We start from the raw sequence: 22,174 nt of genomic DNA, 5'->3' as shown, positions 1-22,174 counted from the left end.
GACCATTTCAGTTGGTCCGTGATATGTACGCCGAGGAACTTGAAGCTTTCCACCTTCCCCACTACTGTCCCGTCGAGATGTAGGCATCTCGTCGTTGTTGGTAATCAAGCCCACTACTGTTGTGTCGTCTGCAATCTTGATGATTGAGTTGGAGGTGTGCATGGCCACGCAGTCATGGGTGAACAGGTAGTACAGGAGGGGGCTAAGCACGCACCCTTGTAGGGCCCCAGTATTGAGGATCAGCGAAGAGGAGATGTTTCCTACCTTACCAATTGGGGGCAGCCCGTCAGAAAGTCCAGGACCCAATTGCACAGGGTGGGGTTGAGACCCAGGGCCTCAAGCCTAATGAGCTTGGAGGGTACTATGGTGTTCAATGCCGAGCTGTAGTCAATGAACAGTATTCTTACATAGGTATTCCTCTTGTCCAGATGGGATAGGGCAGTGTGCAGTGTGATGGCGATTGCATCGTCTGTGGACCTGTTGGGGCGGTATGCAAACTGAAGTGGGTCTAGGGTGACAGGTAAGGTGATATGATCCTTGACTAATCTCTCAAAGCACTTCATGATGACAGAAGTGAGTGCTTTGCCTTCTTGGGTACAGGAACTATGGTGGCCATCTTGAAGCATGTGGGGACAGCAGACTGGGATAGGGAGCGATTGAATACGTCCGTAAACACACCAGCCAGCTGGTCTGCACATGCGGCTAGGGATGCTGTCTGGGCCGGCAGCCTTGCAAGGGTTAAAACGTTTAAATGTCTTACTCACGTCGGCCACAGAGAAGGAGAGGGGGAGCCTGCAATCCTTGTGTCATTGTTCCATACAAGGATATACCGTGACGTTCTAAATTATTAAATTGAATAAAACAAACTTCGCAATGTTGTTTTTATGACGTGTGCCCCATAAAAAGACTGGTAGCCTTCACGTGTGTAGCTATTTTATGTTGGTCAAACAAAAAGGCTAAATTTGTAGAAAATGGAATTAGACTTCACTAAATGCAATGCAAAGTTAGTTTAATGAGGAATAGGCTACAACGAGCAACCAACAGGTAGGCTGTTTTATTTGAATGGGGTTGGTGAGTAAGTACATCACGTGTCCTCAAGAATTAGCCTAGCTAGCTAGCTTCTCTAGGCTACTCCAGTCAAGACAGGCACTGTTATACGTGATGATAAATAATATTGTGGCTGATAAAAGTTGGCTGCAGCCAAGTTGCCTTGGGTACGGCATCTCTCCTACGCAGTCTGCTCGCTGCCATCTGACCGGCCCCTCAGCAGCTGCAGCAATAGAGCAGTGCTCAGGTTAAAAAAACACATATTTGAGATAGCTAACGTACTTTTTAAAAACACATTTCATGCAATTCTACAACACTATACATGTCTGGAGACATTATGAGAATCTATAATAGGCTATTACAAAAAAGACAGGGTAGGCTATTCTGTTGACACTGACAAACTTCCAACAATAAAAACTAGAGGAAATGATTGTCCTAAATTTTCCAGTGGCACTGTCTCAACCAATGATAAAGTCAGTGAATATGCGTACTTATCGGGGATATGGCCGACATGCTCCACTAGTGTAAAGACATTAGTCCCTGGTGTAGCTTACTACAACGAATAAACTACACTACATGCTGAAATCATTTGAAAGGATCAATTCGGAATATATGTGACTTTTGTGTTTAACCCGTGATTGAATTTTGAAATATTGTGATAGGCTACTTTAGAAGATTCTCACCCAGAAAGACTCAAAGCTGTAATCGCTGCCAAAAGTGATTATAACTGTATTGACTCAGGGGTGTGAATACTTAAATAAACAAGATTACTTTTATTTTCAATACATTTTCCAAAAAATCTAAAAACATATTTTCACTATGTCATTATGGGGCATTGAGTGTTGATGTTTGAGAAAGAAAATACATTTCATGAATTCAGGCTGTAACACAACAAATGTAGAATAAGTCAAGGGGTATGAATTCTTTCTGAAGACACTGTATATATTTTAAGCCAGCCTGATTGGTTAGGCCAGTATTCAATCTGGCAGAGCATCGACCCAGCCAGGCCCTGCAGTGGCTTTGACTATGCCTCACCCAGAGGGGTATACTACAATTGAAGCAAGGGTTTTCTAAAGCCAGCCAGCTTCAGTTAGCTTCACATTCCAGCTCAGGCGGGCAGGTAGCCTAGTGGATATAGCGTTGGACTTGCAAGCGAAAGGTTGCAAGATTGAATCTCCGAGCTGAAAAGGTACAAATCTGTCGTCCTGCCCCTGAACAAGGCAGTTAACTCACTGGTCCTAGGTGTGTTATGGTTATGGTGTGAAATAAGCTTGAAATGACTTATCATTAATGGTGTGCTCATCAATCCACGTGCACCTTTTTTTTTTACCCAAATAATTGTATTAAGTCATACACAAGTTTTACTGTGTGAAGTTTCAAATGCATTCCGTTATTATTAAATGTGTTAGGTATTTTAACAATTTTTTTAGCACACAAACCATTTGATTAACAAAATATTGAAATCCGTAGTCTTCCTCAAATGAAGAGCATGATGACGGTCCTCAACTCACGGCTCGGACACTTCATTTCAGGGAAAATTTAGTTAGTCATGAGTTAGCCTGCCCTGGAGCAGGTTAGTTCTGAAGGATTCATTGCCATAGAAATGTACCTGGCTAAAAGGTGAGCCACTTTCGTGGTACTGGTTATCCCGAGTTGAACTCAGTTAACGAAAGTTACCTCGTACGTAGGATAGGGCTCTGGTCTTTTTTCACTAACCGACACTGGTGACTCACCCTCCTCATCAACAGCCATCACGGCTGCCCCCCGGCTGAGCAGCACCTGCACCACCGTAGCCAGACCATTCCTCGCAGCGATATGAAGGGGCCTGAGGAGGAAGAGGGGAGACATAAGGGATAGACAGTCAGTAGATCACCTGGGTAAACAAATCGCTAGGTTATTACGGTGTTAAACAGCCCCAGCTTCAACTCTAACTTGTCCCAACTCCTGGAGTTAGGAGTCACACCGTTTGAGAGTTGGAAAGAGCTGAGTGAGAGCTGAAGCTGGGGTTTTCTACAGTGTTGAACAGTGTCATTAATGAAAGGCTGAGTAGCTGAGATGATGGCTCACATTTGCAGTGCACCGTTTGTTGCATTGATGAGGGAGGGGTCGCTGATCTCTCCCAGGATTAACAGGGCACACATCTCATGAGCCTGCCGGAGAAAACACATTAAGTAAGTAAGCCTTGTCCAAACCAGAAAGGCTCCTGCTCTATGGGCCAATCTTCTGTCCCTGTAGCGTGAGACAGCTTGATGTACCAGTTCCCCCTGGACACTACACCAGTCTGTCGCCGGGAAACACTAGGATTGGAAGATCTAGTACTCTGATGGTTAAACTCAGATGGAAACACACATGCCATTTCCCTGCCACCTAATTTGTGCATTGGTATCAACAGAAATACAAATGGACAATCTAAAGGATAAAGCACTTTTTCCAATGATATGTGGATCTATCATGACTTTGACTGATGGTTTCCTGTAGAGTTGATAGAGGCCAGTTTTTAGATAACTTGTTGTGTATTTGGCTACAGTGGGTCAGAATTCTAAATAACATAGGGTTGTGTGTCAGCTAGATATATGATGGAGTGTCTTGCCTTGCTGCGGGACTTGAGTGAGTGAGTAGGGATGGGCATTTTAGATGTTTTTATTATTTGAGTACTTGCACAATTTTTTTTGGAGCACCCGATTGAGTATTATTATTAGAACACAAGACCCGCACTGGAAAACAATGTGTGCATTTATCTACAGGTAACTAACTGACAAATAATGGAAACACTTGAGTAAATGAGGGATACAAAGTATACTGAGAGCAGGTGCTTCCACACAGGTGTGGTTCTTGAGTTAATTAAGCAATTAACATCCCATCATTCTCAGGGTCATCACAGATTATCCATTATATTGACTAGATATTCAAGTGGCCACTCTAACAATGAAAATAAATGTCTTCAAAAATGTAAGGGAATCGGGAGGATGTAAGATCAGGTGGGACCACTCAAGCCAATGACAGAACAGATACACGTGTGATCAACAGGCATGTTATAAAAGCTGCGTTTCAAACACAAAAGACACTCCCTCCTCCCTCCTTGGGGGAATCCCCGCGGCCATCTTTGCAATCGGTCCAAACAATTAGCTAAGCAAGGGAAATTGGCATTCGTAAGCCCCTCAACCCTTGTTTGTGATCGAGTGTGCAAGTGTACAATAAAGTTCACTACGGGGCCTGAAACTCCACATAATTCAATTCACAATGATTGTAAATCCGCTAAGAAAAGTTAGCCAAAACTTAAAACCAACATCAATATGGAGAAGTCAACATACCACTAAGTAAAAAATAATGTAAATAAGTTAGAAATTGTGGTAAAACACATGTCAAAAAAGTAATTATGTTTGGTTAGCTTGCGCATGCAACTTTCCCTGACATTACACTTATACATGGATATGTCCCATAGGATGACAATGCCCCCATCCACAGGGCACAAGTGGTCACTAAATGGTTTGATGAGCATGAAAATGACATAAACCATAAGCCATGACTGTCTCAGTCACTTATGGGAGATTCTGGAACAGCGTCTTAGACACCATTTTCCACCATCATCAACAACACACCAAATAATGGAATTTCTCGGGGATCAATAGTGTTGCATCTTGTGATGGGAAGAAAAATTGATAGTTACATATCTGGATATCATTTTTTGACAAAATATCGTATCGTTTTGACAATATCACAATATTATTTTTTACACTAGTTGACTGTACCTCCACCAAAACGTCAAAGTTTGTTCTCCATCTTTTTAAATAGGGAGCCAATTGTTTTCAGCACTTTTATTTCCATGACTGATCAAAACTCTTTTTGTCATGGCTCTCTCTTGTCCCTCTGTAGCAGAGCAATGTTTAGAACATCGAATCACAATAAAATCACAGTCTCTTCCCTCCAATAGTTACAGACATATGTAGAATCTATGCCAAGGTGCATTGAGGCCGCTCTGGCTTGTGGTGGCCTAACGCCCTATTAAGACACTCTGTTGGTGTTCCTTTATATTTGACCTGTATATGCTAACAACGCTACTGGGTTTTTCACGCTCAATAGTTTCCCGTTTGTAAAGAAGGATCCACCACCCAAAGAACATCAGGCCAACTTGACAACTGTGGGAAGCATTGGAGTCAACATGGGCCAGCATCCCTGTGGAACGATTTCCACACCTTGTAGTCCATGCCCTGACAAATTGAGGCTATTCTGAGGGAAAGGGGTGGGGGGGTTTGGTATACTCAGTGTAAATTCGTCAATTAAAAATATAAGTGCCATTTAAGATTCATTATTTAACCCATACGTTTAAGATGGGGGAGGGGGGTACTACTAAGCCATATGGTTTTGAGTTTAGCCCATACAGAGGCATTGAATAACAGATTCACTCCATGGAGCAACAGATAGTACCCCACCCCCCAAAAAATCGAAAGGAGGTTTGTTTTTAAGTGTCTATCCAATATCTGAGATATAAGATCAGGAGACATTAATATATATGAATATATATATATATATATATATATATATATAGAGATATTTTTTTTTTTACATGTATTTAACCCCTCTCCATATATACAGTACTTCCATAAATGTTTCACTGGTACCGGTGGACCTCCAGACGAGTCTTGCGAGGCTTGTGGCTGTCCTAGAGCAAAACAATCGACATGTACAGTAAATGTTCACCTTTACACAGATGGGTCATATCAGTGTGAAGGCTAAACTGTTCGGACGCTACAGACAATTTTGTGAGAAGACCGATTTTCTCATGGTCTGACAAACACCGTTCCAGCTCTGTCACCTTTCACCGCAGAGGTAGAAGTATTGCATAGGTGGCGGATTCACACCTATCCAATGCAAAAAAAATGATATCTCTAGCTTAAACTGACAGATTTAATGGGGATATTTGTATTATGTTAATTCGATTTCTGCGGGGGCAGAAAACAAGTCAGTATCTGGTGTGACCAACACTTGCCTCATGCAGCGCGACACATCTCCTTCGCATTGAGTTGATCAGGCTGTTGATTGTGGCCTGTGGAATGCGGTCTCCCTCCTCTTCAATGGCCTACTGTTTAGAGCGTTGGGCCAGTAACCAGAAGGTTGCTGGATCGAATCCCCAAGCTGACAAGGTAACAATCTGTCGTTCTGCCCCTGAATAAGGCAGTTAACCCATTGTTCCCTGATAGGCCGTCGTTGTAATTAAGCATTTTTTCTTAACTGACTTGCCTAGTTAAATCAAATAAAAAATAGCTGTGAAGTTGTTGGATCTTGGCGGGAACTGGAACACGCTGTCATACACATCAATCCAGAGCATCCCAAACATGCTCAAAAGATGACATGTCTGGTGAGTACGCAGGCCATGGAAGAACTGGGACATTTTCAGCTTCCAGGAATTGTGTACAGATCCTTGCGACATGGGCTAGTGCATTATCATGCTGAAATATGTGATGGCAGCAGGTGAATGGTACAACATTGGGCCTCAGGATCTCATCATGTATCTTTGTGCAATCAAATTGCCATTGATAAAATGGAATTGTGTTTGTTGTCCATCAGTGTTTGTTGTCCAACGTTGACATCAGCAAACCGTTCACCCACACGACACCATACACGTGGGTATGCAGTTAGACTTACTGCCAAATTCTATAAAACGAAGATGGAGGCAGCTTATGGTAGAGAAATGAACATTAAATTCTCTGGCAACAGCTCTGGTGGGCATTCCTGCAGTCAGCATGTCAATTGCACACTCCCTCATAACATGAGGCATCTGTGACATTGTGTTGCGTGACAAAACTGAACATTGTAGTGGCCTTTTAAGTAACATGCCGTTTAATCAGCTTCTTGATATCTCACACCTGTCAGGTGGATGGATTATCTTGGCAAAGAAGAAATGCTCTTTAATAGGGATGTAATCAAAGTTGTGCCCAAAATTGTGACGTCAACTTTTTGTGTGTATGGAACATTTCTGGGATCTTTTATTTCAGCTCATGAAACATGGGACCAACACTTTACACTTTATATTTTTGTTCAGTGTATAAAGTTAGTGAAAACCATTTCTAAGATGCATACTAAGTTTTTCCAAACGCACTTCACTCGTGCATAAGAGAGGGAGGCTTGTGCTGCCAGTGCTGGCACATGCACAGATCAAATACACCGCTGAGATGCCGATTAAGCTGTTTACATGTCCTAATCATTTGAAAGTTTGCTCAGAAACTCAGGTTTTGTTATTGGCGTATGCTTACTTCCTTTATCACCTTACGTCGATTCAGATAAGCAGAGTAAGGTGCTTACATTCAAAGACTCAATCATGGACAAGGAGAGTTGAGGCTGCTTTGCGTGATGTATTGTCGTCTTCCTTCTTGGCTGTGAGCGATTGCCTGTGCCAAATAATGTTTGTACCATGTTTTGTGCTGCTACTATGTTGTGCCGCTACCATGTTGTATTGTCATGTGTTGCTGCCATGCTGTTGTCATCTTAGGTCTCTACTCATGTAGTGTTGTCTCTCGTCGTGATGGGTGTTTTGTTCTCTATTTTTATTTTAAATCCCAGCCCTCGTCCCTGCAGGAGGCCTTTTTCTAGGCTGTCATTGTAAATAAGAATTTGTTCTTAACTTACTTGCCTAGTTAATTAAAGGTAAAAAAAATGAATAATGCCATACTTGGCCTTCTGCCATAATCAGTTTAATATTGAATAATTAGTGTGCATACTCAATTATTCCAAAATGGCAGCTCGTTGTTGGAACACATATTTCCCTACTTCAATCAACCAGAGAATGTAGCTTGAGTATGTATCCCATCCGTTAGATAAGTTTTTAATAGGCATTTATTTCTGAGCGCAAGTGAGAGAGACACGGAGGGGAAAGGGAATTTATGGAGAAGAACTGTGTGACGCTTGGCTTGGTTTCATGTTTGTTGTGCCCCGGAAATGCACTTGTAAAAATGAAAACACCAGGGTCAAAGCAAATGAACGTTGTCTTAAGAGACCAAAAAATAAATACATTCTGGAAAAAATGTAATTGGCACATTACACCAAATTGTAAAAATAATAAAAATATAATCTCTGGTTAAAGATTGAGTTTTGACATGCGTTTGAGTACTCATGCCTATGAGTGAGTGAGTGAGCGAGCGATCAAGCATGCGTGCTCCCACCTTGCTGCAGGCCAGGTGAAGGGCGGTGTTGTCGTTGACATCCAGCAGGGTCAGGTCTGCCTTGGCCTGGTGCAGCAGGACCTCTGTTGGGTTAACACATCTCTAACAATTACACAATCATCAGTATCATCATCATCATCATCATCATCATCGTCGCTAAGCTGCAGAACAGTCCACAACAAGCTTCCTCCAGTTGCTATAGTCACTATCAGTTCATAAATACATGTAATACATTAATATAAAATAAAACAAATGACATATCACACTAATAAGACTAAAGGTTCAGTTTTCATATTTACTCTGGTCACTCACCGACGGCTGCAGTCTGTCCGTTGTTGGCGGCAACCATTAACGCGGAGTGTCCGGTGGTGTCCACCGCATTGACCTCTGCCCCCTGAACCAGGGCCAGCTGCAGCCCGGCCACACTCTCTGAATAGGCAGCTGCGTGCAACGGGGTCCTTCAGGCACAGCCCAGGTCAGCCACAACCAGGCAGACAGACAAGTAAGCAACAGTGGCAAGCTGCAATACACTAGACTACACTAAATATCACCGTACGAAAATGCATAGAAAGAAACTCAAAATAGACATGACACGCACCTTCCTTTGGCATCTCTGATGTTCACCATCTGAGTTCCAACGGTCTCCACCAGTAGTTCAGCAGCACCATCATGGCCATTTATTCTGGAAAGGAGCAAGAAAACATCCTCCAGCTCTCTTATCAAAAAGGAGAGCAACATTCTGATGGATTCAATGCCAGAGCTGATCAACTGATAGAAGAATACAGAAACCAGAAGTAGTGCTGTTTGATTATAAATGCACTATGCATTATGTGGGTTGAATTCTGTAACACAGAATAAAACAATAAATAAAAGTCTTATGATGGTAGTGACTGCCCATTACTACTGATCACTTATTTACCATAATTTATTCACATGACTTTAATAAAATATTTCAGTTGTGTATATTACATTTATTTTACAAGATTATTATTATTTAATTCCGTGTCATCATCTCATCTCTATAGAGCTGCAGTATATGCTGTCTGCCAAAATCTGATTTGAGTAATTCTTCAAAGTAAATAACGCATACTTTTGAGACTGCTGAATACCAACGTTCAATCACCTACAGTTTCCCAACTCCGGTCCTCCAGTACCCCCAAAAGTACACATCCAAATCTCGAGCTTTGATAACAAAATAGATCAGTTGGTGAAGCACTTGCGAGGCACAACAGAGCATAAATTAAAATAATTTGCTTTTTTATTTGACTGGACTGATGGTACCTGCATCTCATGATCATGGTGCTTTCAAAACAACTGGGAACTCTGAAAAAAGGAGGCCAAATCAAGATGTCTGTGAACTTCAGGTCAGAAAGTCGGAGTTCTAGAAAGATGCCAGAGTTTCCGAGTTGGATGACCATTCAAAGCGATTTTTCCCAGTCGGATCTCGTTTTTCCCCCTATAGTTCCCAGTTGTCTTTAAAACACTTAAGTCGGAAATGTCAGAATTCACAGTTGTTTTGAACAGGCATTAGTCTCAGTGGAGTGAGGGAGAGAACAGCAGAGGGTCCACCCTCTCACGGTCCCTGCTCTTTCTTCCTTTCCTCTGGGTGAGACTGATCAGAGAGAGGGGACACCGTCTACCACCTGATGTTCAAACTGAAGTCGCACTGCATCTGCCTCATGCACAAATTCATATTATTCCTATGACCAGGGAAAGTGGAATTCTCCTCCATATTAAAATAGCTGCTAATAATAATAAAAATGCAGGGCTATCGATAGACTTGGCTACTCATTCATTGCAGTGCGAGTGGCAGTAGAGAGAGAAGCATGCTGTGTTTGTAATAGTGTTGAATACAAAGTGCTGACAGTGATGAATACAAACTTAAACATGAACCCACACATAAAAACAGCAGCTCTTTGCTGTAATCTCGTCTTTCTGTGGTCATGGTTTTAAAAGTTAATAAATCTTACGTAGGCTAGTATCAAACTTTGCTGTGGCCGTGGAAGCTGCAGGTAGCTCAAATCACTATGCCCTTCCGATTGAGTAGGTGCACTCAATCTAGCCACAGATCTCCCGGTCATCCAGGTAGGCGGAGTTTGTCTTTTCAGACAAATCAAATAGTTCAAAATGGGAACACTTTGCCTACCCGGTGCACAGGGCTTCAGATTGAACTACACCTCCAGCCAACATCGCAACACGGAAAAGAGAAGGGAAAAAAAGAGCTGATGGCTTTATCGTCGGCTTTTCTACACAAATGTTTGGTGATTGACTGTGATTGACTAGGAATGCCTTGAAGATCGACCAGTCTATCGTGATTGACTAGGAATGCCTTGAAGATCGACCAGTCTATCGTGATTGACTAGGAATGCCTTGAAGATCGACCAGTCTATCGTGATTGACCGGTTGGTGACCACTAATGTTGAATACTGGCCTGTTGGAAACTACAACTCCCTACTACTGTGCACAGTCCAGGTTTGATCTGATTTCTAAAAGAGAAACTGCAGTGAGAAAATGCGCGTTGAGCTCACAGAAAAAAACTAAATGGAATTAAAATAATTGAACAGATGTTGGTCGATAAATTAGCAACATTTCAGTTAATCACTCAGCACTACCTAGAAAGGTAGGAGGAACCAGTCGTGGTACTCACAGAGCACAGTGCAATGGGGTGAAGGGGTTTCCTTCCTGTATGCTAAAAGGTTTGTGGTCAAGAAAAACATCCAAACAGTCCTCGTGCCCTGAAAGAGAAAAAAGATGAGTCAGACAACGGTTCACAGTTTAAGAGCAACGAGTTCTCTCCATGCCAGAAAGCCAAATCCTATAATTTGTGAGTTATTCACCAGGGTTATTTGTAGCCCCTCCAAGAAGGCGTGTCTCACCGTGGTAGGCTGCCCAGTGGGCGGGGGTGTATCCGCTGTAGTCCAACAAGGAGTCCAGGGGGTCGGTGCTTGTGGCACCCTGCAGCAGGCTGCGCAGGAGCTCCATGTGGCCGCAGGAGGAGGCCAGGTGCAGGGGTGTGCGTCCCCGGGACTCCCTGCACAGAGCAGAGGCCCCGTGCTCGAGCAGGGCCGACACACAGTCCTCACAGCCCATCGCCGCCTGGAGGAAGAGACAAAACAGTTACAGAGGATGAACCCATCACTGCTAAGAGGAAGGAAGGACAGAAGGAGAAAAGAGAAAGGAAAGAGAAGAGAGAGCGCCGCGAGACGGAGAGAGCGAAAGAGAAGAACAGATGAAAGGCATAAGTGTTTTTGAACCACCACAGTAGGTTGGGCAAGGTAAGACATTATATACACATGGTGGAGAAACTCACAGCTCTGTGTAGAGCAGTGCGGCCTCTCTTGTCAGCGGTGTCAGCCCCGGCTCCCTTCTCCAGCAAGATGTGGACACAGTCAGTGTGACTACCCAGAGCTGCCAGCATCAGAGCCGTCCTGCACACGCACACACACACACAAGGTTAAACAGGGAACACTCTACTAGAGCATTGTTGTAAAAAAAGAAAAAAAAAGAAAAGCTGACATTGTAGGAAACTAGAAAATCCTCTGTCCTTCCTTTCTAGTGGGTGCACATAATGTTCAATAAATTAATGAGTCACTCACTGTCCCTGTATGTCGACGATATCGATGACGTCAGCCTTCTCTCCTCGGTTGACCAGCATGAGCAGACAGTCTGTTTGGCCGTTGGAAGCTGGAGGAGGTGACGGAGACAGTCAAATTTTGAGACAAGCACATACAATGAAGAGCAGAGAGAACGCAACACAGAGAGGTGTGAAAATATGAACATGTGCTCAAACATATACAAACACCAAGAGGATCAGAATCTAACCACCACCCAATAGAGTGCAACATACACACACACCTGCGACATGAAGCGGGGTCCACTTGCGGCGGCGCTCCTTGAGGTGGCAGGAGGCCCCGTGGGACAGCAGTACCTCCACGCACTGAGCATGTCCCCGCTGCGCTGCCAGGTAGAGGGCGGTGTGCCCCCCCGCGTCCCGAACATCCAGACTCACCAGCGTCTCAGACAACACCCCCAAAGCCTCACAGTGACCATTATACGCCTGGATGAGGGAAAAGGGCAGGGAATACAAGACTGTGAGAATGGCAGTGGGTCACTGTGTTAATGGGATATTTATTTCACTCCAACTCCAAACCAGCACCTCATGACAGTGTAAGAATGGGGGTCATGCGGATAAATGTGTCAATGAATTGGGTGACTGTGTTAAATGGATAGTTCACTCCAACTTTGAACTGGCACTGTAGAACAAAGAGAGGGCCGTAATAAAACTAATGTAACAGGCTAATCAGAAGTTAAACCAATAGACAGTACAATGAAACGGAACGTCGGGCCAGAGGAAACGAGGCTAAGCGGGTGTACTGTACTCACGGCTAAGTGCAAAGGGCTAACTGGAACACTGCTCTCCACGTCTCCCAGACAGTTGAAAGACATCTCCAAGAGCTGGGGAACAGAGGGACAAAGGGAGGAGTTTGCAACCTGTACATACCATTTACTAAGATCACTGCACTTCCCAAAGGAAGCCAGAAACCGGTACACATTCATCTGAGTTTATCCCTCTGAAGAGGAAGCAACAGTAAATGCTGTACCGACACTTTACCAACAGCCAATCTCAACTCTTAAAAAGGGGTGGCTGAAAAGACAACTTAATTACAAAGGCCATTACCAGTTCCAAAGCCTTACATTTCAGAACCATTTTGAAGTACAACTTTGGATGCATCTCAATACTCTAAATTTATGTCTTTTCCTCTTCTTTATCTGCACTGATCTGAAATCAACAGCCTAGTGAACGCAATATGGTTGGATGTCTACTAGGACTTTGCAGTCACTTGTCCTGTTGTTAAATAGTGCAGACAAAGACGAGGAGGGTAAGCCCCTATTGAAAAGACACCATGATTCGGTCTCATCTTTCCCGGTATGTCTGTAGCACGCACACACTGGTAGTCCCTCCTCCTACTGACTCACCAGCTCCAGGTTCTGCTTGTTTCCGTGGGCTGCTGCATAGTGGACTGCGCTGTAACCCTTGGTGTTCCTCAGAGCTGGGTCAGCCCCATTATCCAACAGATACTCTAAACAACTACACATACAAAGGGGGAGATGACAGACATGTTGGTTATGTCAACCAACAAACTGTTGGATACACAACTACATTAACACAGAGAATAACGGTGAAAGGTCAATCAACAAGCCGTCAAATACATGGGCAGGTTAACCTTAACTGCAAACCATTGCCAAATATAATACATTTCTAAATGGTTCCCATCTTCTGAGAAAGCAAAATGTTAGGGCTTGGTTAGATTGTTTCTATCAAACATAAGACATGAAGACTAAATTATTATTTTTATTTTTTTACCTTTTTTTTACCTTTAACTAGGCAAGTCAGTTAAAAACAAATTCTTATTTTCAATGACAGCCTGTTCAGGGGCAGAACGACAGATTTGTACCTTGTCCGCTCTGGGATTTGAACTTGCAACGGTTATTAGTCCAACGCTCTAACCACTAGGCTACCCTGTCATGGTATGGGACTTACAAAAAGGCCTCCTTGGCCCTCTCCTCACTATGGTGTCCAACTGAGTAATGTCTGTCCACTCTGAAACAAAAACAAAATGTCAGTCAAATTTTGGTCTGGTATTGTTTAGCCCCCCCCTGTGTGTGTTATCTGTGTGTCTCACCGGCGGAAGGTCTGCGAGGCAGCGGCATAGTGCAGGGGGCTGCAGCCCTTCTGGTCCAGCTCGTTCACCTCGGCACCAGCACTCACCAGGGAAACCGTGCACTGGTAGCTCCCATTCGCCGCAGCGTAGTGCAAAGGAGCTCTGCCATGTGAGACGGGAGAGAGAGGAGAAGTCACACTCACAGGAGAAGAGAATTAAATAGAATTCACTGAATGACAAAAACATTACGGGGAAAAAAACATTTGTTGAATTCTAGAATGAGACCACACCTTCCCAATGTGTCCTTGTTACTCAAGTCGGCACCACTGCTCAACAGCAAGTTAAGACATTCAACGTTTCTGCCATCAAAGAGAGAACAGAAATACAAATGAAACGATTTTACAACCACTACCAAAAAGCTCACTCTTCATTCAAAATGTGTGTGCACGCGCGCTCACCCTCCAGAGGCAGCGGCGTGCAGGCAGGTCCTCCCTGAGCTGTCTGGGGTGTTTATGTCAAACCCGGCTGACAGCACATGCTCGTTGCTCAGAGATGATACAATGCTGTACAGCTGACCTACAGAAAGCACAACACAAAACGGGAAGTGATGTCATACGTGGTGACCACATTGGTCTGTTTCCTAACATGACACTGAATGAAGAAAAGCAAGAAGTTAAAGAATGTGTTGTATGTAAATGCCCGCTCACATTCTATCTGATAGAGCACTACTTAGGTCAATTTGAATGTACACCTCCATGAAACTTGATTAGTTTCAATCATACAGTTTCCATGGCTGTGTCTAAAGGCTTACCTGAGGAGAGTAACTTGCGACAACAGTCTGAAAACCCGTAGAGCACAGCCAAATGCAATGGAAACATCCCATTAATCCCTTGCCTAGAGAGAGCAAGGAGAGCGATAGAGGAATATTAGAGACCGGGAAGGAGATAGTGCTGACAGCAGCTTCTCAAATATGTAACACACAATGAACAAAAACACAGTTCCTTTGGAAAGTATTCAGACCCCTTGACTTTTCCCACATTTTGTTACGTTACAGCCTTATTCTAAAATTGATTAAATACAACCATTTCCTCAGCAATCTACACACAATACTCCATAATGCGAAAACAGGTATACATTTTAGCATACAGGTAAACAAAAAACAGAAATACCTTATTTACATAACTATTCAGACCCTTTGCTATGAGATTTGAAACTGAGCTCGGGTGCATCCTGTTTCCAGTGATCATCCTTGAGATGCTTCTACAACTTGATTGGAGTCCATCTGTGGTACATTCAAATGATTGGACATGATTTGGAAAGGCACACACCTGTCTATATAAGGTCCCACAGTTGACAATCCATGTCAGAGCAAAAAACAAGCCATGAGGTCGAAGGAATTGTCTGTAGAGCTCCGAGACAGGTTTGAACCAATCAGGCCTTTATGGAAGTGGCCAAACGAAAGCCACTCCTCAGTAAAAGGCACATGACAGCCCGCTTGTTTGCCAAAAGGACGCAGAACATGAGAAACAAGATTCTCTGGTCTGATGAAACCAAGATTGAACTCCTTGGCCTGAATGCGAAGCTTCCCGTCTGGAGGAAACCTGGCACCATCCCTACAGTTAAGCATGGTGGTGGCAGCCTCATGCTGTGGGGATGCGTTTCAGAGACTGGGAGACTAGTCAGGATCAAGTACAGAGAGATCCTTGATGAAAACCTGCTCCAGAGCACTCCAGACCTCAGACTGGGGCGGTTCACCTTCCAAAAGGACAACAACACTAAGCTCACAGCCAAGACAACGCAGGAGTGGCTTCAGGACAAGTCTCTGAATGTCCTTGAGTGGCCAGAACCAAGACTTGAACCCGATCTAACAACTCGAGAGACCTGAAAATAGATGTGCAGTAACGCTCCCCATCCAACCTGACAGAGCTTGAGAGAATCTTCAGAGAAGAATGGGAGAAACTCCCCAAATACATGTGTGCCAAGCTTGTAGTATCATCATACCCAAGAGGACACGAGGCTGTAATTGCCGTCAAAGGTGCTTCAAGAAAGTTCTCAGTAAAGGGTCTGAATACTTAAGTAAATGTGAAATTACATTTTTTTATTTTATATATTAGCAAGAAAAATATAAAGAACAGTTTTTGCTTTGTAATGATGGGGTATTTTATATAGCTTGAGAGAATTTTTTTTAATCAATTTTAGAATAAGGCTGTAACCTAACAAAATCTGGAAAAAGTCAAGGGGTCTGAATACTTTCCAGAGACGCTGTATAAACGAAACATGCAATAATTACAAAGATTTTACTGCGTTTAAGTTCATATGAGGAAATCAGTCAATAGAAATCAATTAATTAGGCCCGAATCTATGGATTTCACGACTGGGAATACAGATATGCTCCTGTTGGACACAGAAACCTTAAAAGAAATGGACCTCACAATGGGCCTTAGGATCTCGTCACAATATTTCTGTGCATTCAAATTGCCATCGATAAAATGTAATTGTGTTTGTTGTCAGTAGCTTATGCCTGCCTGCCCATACCATAACCCCACCACGGGGCACTCTTGACAACGTGGACATCAGTAAACCACTCGCTTGGATCAGTAAACCACTCGTAAACCACTCGCTTGGATTCGCTTGGCAAATGAGAAATGCTCACCAACATGTATGTAAACAAAAGTTGTGCACAACATTTTTGAGAAAAACTCATGAAAAGTGGGGCCAACAATTTACATGCGTTTACATGCGTTTCTATTTTTGTTCAGTGTAGGAGAGATTTGAGTTTTGCTGCTAGTTTTGTTGAGAGGTCCATTATGTTGCATAAGTAATGTGAGAGCTGATCCTCTGACATTCAGAAGAGACATTCTGCTTTTGCCATAAAGAACGTCTACAGTGGAGTTCTGTGTCTGTTCCGTCACTCACCTGATTGTGTGTGTGCGTGTGTGTGTCTCTCACCTGGCCGTGTCAGCACCATTAGTCATCAGGGTGCTGATTAGCAGCTCGTGGCCGTGCTTAGCAGCAACGTGAAGAGGAGTATTGCCATATTTATCTACACAGTCGATCTCCCCACCTGCACACAGAGGAGAGAGGGGATGTGGTCGGGACAGAGGGGAGAATTGCACAATACTGTTTTTGACACAGCTATGAGAAGCTATGTGGCTGTTGGAGTTGGTGGTTGCTATGGGCTGGTGGGGATGAGTGTTGGGTATGTTTGGGTGGTGCACTTCAATAGATGTTTGTTACCCAAAATACTGCAGGCACTTTTCACAAACACCCTATCACTGTGTAGTGTGTGATAATGTTGTATTCATTTTTATAATATTGCAAATATTACTATTATTTTGGATGTGTGTGTGTGGTTACCGTTTTGGATAAGGATTTGGGAGCGAGTGAAGCGCCCGTGAATAGCGGCCATGTGCAAAGGACTCTTCCCTTCTTTACTCTGTGAGAGAAAAATAGAACACACAAAAGCAGTTCATTGTTAGGTAAATAATTAAGTTATCTTAAACCTCTGTTGACTAAGACCGCGTCCCAAACGGCATTCCATATACACACATATAATGTACTAATATTGAGTTGCACCCCCTTTTGCTCTCAGAAGAGCCTCATTTTGTTGGGGCATGGATTCTACAAGGTGTCAAAAGTGTTCCACAGGGATGCTGGCCCATGTTGATTCCAATGCTTCCCACAATTGTGTCAAGTAGGCTGGAGAACATTTGGGACGGTGGACCATTCTTGATAGACACGGGAAACTGTTGAGCGTGAAAAAAACCCTGTTGTGCCTTGCTGACACCTACTACCCTACAAAGTTCTATGGCACTTAAATCTTGTCTTGCCCATTCACCCTCTGAATGCCACCCATACATGTCTCATCGCTTAAAAATCATTTTTAAACTTGTCTCCCCATCATCTACATTGATTGAAGAGGATTTAACAAGTGAAATCAATAAGGGATCTTAGCTTTCAAATGGTTAGTCCATGTCATAGTAAGAGCAGGTGTTCCTAATGTTTTGTACACATTCTGCTTGTGCATATACACTGCCGGCGTGCAGAGACCCATTATCAGCAACCATCACTCCTGTGTTCCAATGGTACGTTGGGTTAGCTAATCCAAGTTTATCATTTTAAAAAGGCTAATTGAAAGCCATTTTGCAATTATGTTAGCATAGCTGACAACTGTTGTGCTAATTAAAGAAGCAATAAAACTGGCCTTCTTTAGACTAGTTGAGTATCTGGAGCGTCAGCATTTGTGGGTTCGCGTAAAGGCTCAAAATGGCCAGAAACAAAGACCTTTCTTCTTAAACTCGTCAGTCTATTCTTGTTCTGAGAAATGAAGGCTATTCCATGTTAGAAATTGCCAAGAAACTGAAGATCTCGTACAACGCTGTGTACTACTCCCTTCACAGAACAGCGCAAACTGGCTCTAACCAGAATAGAAAGGAGTGGGAGACCCTGGTTCACAACTGAGCAATAGAACAAGTACATTAGAGTGTCTAGTTTGAGAAACAGATGCCTCACAAGTCCTCAACTAGCAGCTTCATTAAATTGTACTCGCAAAACACCAGTCTCAACGTCAACGGCGAAGAGGTGACTCCGGGATGCTGGCCTTTTGCCCCCCAGGATGGGGAGGAGGACGGTGAGAGAAACAACAAAATCCCCAAGAATCACTGTGAAATAATTGCAGGCCTTGGTGGAGTCTTTGGGTCACCAGGTTTCAAAAAGCACCATCAGACGCTACCTCCACATCCAAAGGCTCTTTGGAAGGGTTGCCTGAAGAAAGCCCTTAATGACCCCAAGACAAAGACGCAAGCGCTTGGAGTTTGCCAAACATCGTTTAAATTATGACTGGAAGAAGGTGCCCTGGTCAGATGAGACCAAAATTGAACGTTTTTGTCAGATACAGATTTGCATGTTTGGCGTTGAAACAGAGATGCATACAAGGAGAGGCACCTCATACCCATGGTGAAATATGGGAGGGGGGGCAGTGATGTTTTGGGGCTGTTTCAATTCCAGAGGTCCAGGGGCACTGGTTAAGATTGATGGCATAATGAATTCTACCAAGTATCAGGCAATTTTGGCAGGCAATTTTGGCTGACATTCTGGTTCCCTCTGGCAGAAGGCTGGGACTTGGCCGTTGGTGGACTTTCCAACAAGACAATGACCCGAAAACATACTTCAAGATCCACACAAAAATGGTTCTGTGACAACAAAATCAATGTTCTGCCATGGCCATCTCAGTCGCCGGACCTCAATCCAATCGAATACCTGTGGGCTGAGTGGAAGAGGGCAGTTGATAAAAGCAAACCCAAGAATGTGAAGGATCTTGAAAGGATCTGCATAGAGGAATGGTCCAAAATCCCTCCAAATGTGTTCCTTAACCTTGTCAAACATTACAGGAAAAGACTCCATGCTGTTATCCTTGCCAGAGGTGGTTGCACTAAGTACTAAATGAGGAGCGCCAATAATTATGAAACCTTGATTTTGGTTACATTTATTTGTATTAAATAATTGAATGATTTCGGTTGTTTCCATTGAAACATTAATAAAGTACAGTATTTCTCACGTTTTCTCACGTATTTTGAGTTTCTCTATAATTATATTGTTTATGTTTTTTTAAGTATTGTTTGTGCATTGCCAGTAATTTTGGAGCCCACTGTACATACACACACGCATTCAGAAAGTATTCAGACCCTTGACTTTAACATTTTGTTTCGTCACAGCCTTATTCGGAAATTCATTTAAACGACAAAGCAGAAACAGGTTTAGACATTTTTGCAAATGTAAAGAAAAATACAACAGGAAATACTACATTTACATAAGTAATCAGACTTTTTACTCAGTACTTTAAGCACCTTTGGCTGCGATTACAGCTGAGTCTTCTTGGGTATGACGCTACAAGCTTGGCACACCTGTATTTGGGGAGTTTCTCCCATTTATCTCTGCAGATCCCCTCAAGCTCTGTCAGGTTGGATAAGGAGCGTCGCTGAACAGCTATTTTCAGGTCTCTCCAGAGATGTTACATCGGGTTCAAGTCCGGGCCACTCAAGGATATTCAGAGACTTGCCCCAAAGCCACTCCTGCATTGTCTTAGCTGTGTGCTTAGGGTCGTTGTCCTGTTGGAAGATGAACCTTCTCCCCAGTCTGAGGTCCTGAGTGCCCTGGAGCAGGTTTTCATCAAGGATCTTTCTGTATTGCACACTGTTCATCTTTTCCTCATTCCTGACGAGTCTCCTAGTCCCTGCCACTGAAAAGCAACCTCACAGCATGATGCTGCCACCACCATGCTTCACCTGGATGGTGCCAGGTTTCCTCCTGGTGACGCTTGACATTCAGGCCAAAGACTTCAATCTTGGTTTCATCAAACTAGAGTATTTTGTTTCTCATCATCTGAGTCTTTAGGTGCCTTTTGGCTAACTCCAAGATGGTTGTCCTTCTGGAAGGTTCTCTAATCTCCACAGAGGAACTCCGGAGCTCTGTCAGAATGACCATCGGGTTCTTGGTCACCCCCCTGACAAAGTCTCTTCTCCCCGATTGCTCAGTTTGGCCGGGAAGCCAGCTCTTGGAAGAGTCTTGGTGGTTTCAAACTTCTTCCATTTGAGAATGATGGAGGCCACCGAGTTCTTGGGAACCTTCAATGCTGCAGAAATGTTTTGGTACCTTTCCCCAGATCTGTGCCACGACACAATCCTGTCTCGGAGCTCTACGGACAATTCCTTTGACCTCATGGCTTGGTTTTTGCTCTGACATAAACTGTCAACAGTTTTTACATAGACAGGTGTGTGCCATTCCAAATCATGTCCAATCAATTGAATTTACCACAGGTCAAATCCAATCAAGCTGTCGAAACATCAAGGATGATCAATGGAAACAGGATGCACCTGAGCTCAATTTCGAGTCTCATAATAAAGGGTCTGAATACTTAATACAGTTAATTTGTAATATATTTGCTCAAATTAACAAAAACCTTTTTTCCCAATGTCATTATAGTATTGTGTAGATTGGTAAGAATAAAAATACTTTTTTTTAGAATAAGGCTGTAACGTAACAAAATGTGGAAAAGGGGAATGGGTCTGAATACTTTCAGAATGCACTGTATATACAGTACCAGTCAAAAGTATGGACACACCTACTCATTCAAGGGGTTTTCTTTATTTTTTTACTATTGTCTACATTGTAGAATAACAGTAAGGACATCAAAACTTTGAAATAACACGAAATTAAGAGGTAACCAAAAACATGCTACAAATCTAAAGATATGTTATATTTGAAATGATTCAAAGTAGCCTCCCTTTGCCTTGATGACAGCTTTGCACACCGTGGCATTCTCTCAGCCAGCTTCACCTGGAATGCATTTCAATTAACAGGTGTGCCTTGTTAAAGGTCCATTTGTGGAATTATTTTCCTTCTTAATGCGTTTGGGCCAATCAATTGTGTTGTGACAAGATAGGGAGGGGTGGTATACAGAAGATAGCCCTATTTGGTAAAATACCAAGTCCATATCATGGCAAAGAGAAATGACAGTCCATCATTACTTTAAGACATGAAGGTCAGTAAATACAGAACATTTCAAGAACTTTGAAAGTGCCTTCAAGAGCAGTTGCAAAAACCATCAAGTGCTATGATGAAACTGGTTCTCATGAGTACTGCCACAGGAAAGGAAGCCTCTGCTGCAGGGGTTAAGTTCATTAGAGTTAACTTCACTTCAGATTGCAGCTCAAATAAATGCTTCACAGTTCAAGTAACAGACACATTTCTACATCAACTATTCAGAGGACACTGCGTGAATCAGGCCTTTGTGGTCAAATTGCTGCAAAGAAACCGCTACCAAAGAACTCCAATAAGAAGAGACTTGCTTGGGCCAAGAAACACGAGCAATGGCCATTAGACTGCTGGAACTCTGTCCGTTGGTCTGATGAGTTCGAATTTGAGATTTTTAGTTTCAACTGCCATCTTTGTGAGACGCAGAGTTGGTGAACGGATGATCTCGGCATGTGTGGTTCCCACCGTGAAGCATGGAGGAGATGTGATGGTGCATTGCTGGTGACACTGCCAGTGATTTATTTAGAATTCAAGGCACACTTAACCAGCATGGCTACCCCAGCATGCTGCAGCTATAAGTCATCCCATCTGGTTTGCGCTTGGTGGAACTATTATTTGGTTTTCAACAGGGCAATGACCCAACACACCTACAGGCAAAGTAAGGACTATTTCACCAAAGAGAGTCATACAACATATTCTCAATTGGATTGAGGTCTGGGCTTCGACTAGGCCATTCCAAGACATTTAAATGTTTCCCCTTAAACCACTCGAGTG

General features: G+C 43.2%; 1 protein-coding gene across 2 annotated transcripts in view; it reads right to left on the bottom strand.

Moving 5' to 3' along the window:
* LOC110528255 (serine/threonine-protein phosphatase 6 regulatory ankyrin repeat subunit C) overlaps positions 1–22,174 on the bottom strand; it is a 36,364-nt gene that overhangs the window by 5,677 nt on the left and 8,513 nt on the right. The window contains exons 9-27 of one of the 2 annotated variants that reach the window (XM_021610152.3): positions 17,225–17,303; positions 16,817–16,931; positions 14,679–14,761; positions 14,326–14,443; positions 14,158–14,226; positions 13,889–14,029; positions 13,747–13,806; positions 13,182–13,293; positions 12,588–12,659; positions 12,060–12,261; positions 11,801–11,888; positions 11,515–11,632; positions 11,081–11,300; positions 10,852–10,939; positions 8,803–8,886; positions 8,517–8,662; positions 8,205–8,287; positions 3,115–3,197; positions 2,781–2,872 (exon numbers count right to left, since the gene is read on the bottom strand). In XM_021610152.3, the coding sequence (XP_021465827.2) occupies positions 2,781–2,872; positions 3,115–3,197; positions 8,205–8,287; positions 8,517–8,662; positions 8,803–8,886; positions 10,852–10,939; positions 11,081–11,300; positions 11,515–11,632; positions 11,801–11,888; positions 12,060–12,261; positions 12,588–12,659; positions 13,182–13,293; positions 13,747–13,806; positions 13,889–14,029; positions 14,158–14,226; positions 14,326–14,443; positions 14,679–14,761; positions 16,817–16,931; positions 17,225–17,303 (2,053 nt within the window). Of the gene's footprint in view, positions 1–2,763; positions 2,873–3,114; positions 3,198–8,204; positions 8,288–8,516; positions 8,663–8,802; positions 8,887–10,851; positions 10,940–11,080; positions 11,301–11,514; positions 11,633–11,800; positions 11,889–12,059; positions 12,262–12,587; positions 12,660–13,181; positions 13,294–13,746; positions 13,807–13,888; positions 14,030–14,157; positions 14,227–14,325; positions 14,444–14,678; positions 14,762–16,816; positions 16,932–17,224; positions 17,304–22,174 lie in introns of both variants that reach the window. The other variant, XM_021610154.3, reaches the window with a different exon arrangement.

Source organism: Oncorhynchus mykiss, chromosome 7, assembly GCF_057628025.1.
Source record: "Oncorhynchus mykiss isolate SJ-2025 chromosome 7, ASM5762802v1, whole genome shotgun sequence".
Classification (NCBI taxonomy): Eukaryota; Metazoa; Chordata; class Actinopteri; order Salmoniformes; family Salmonidae; genus Oncorhynchus; species Oncorhynchus mykiss.
Note: the sequence above shows the minus strand (reverse complement) of the source record. Positions and strands in the feature narration are given on the sequence as shown.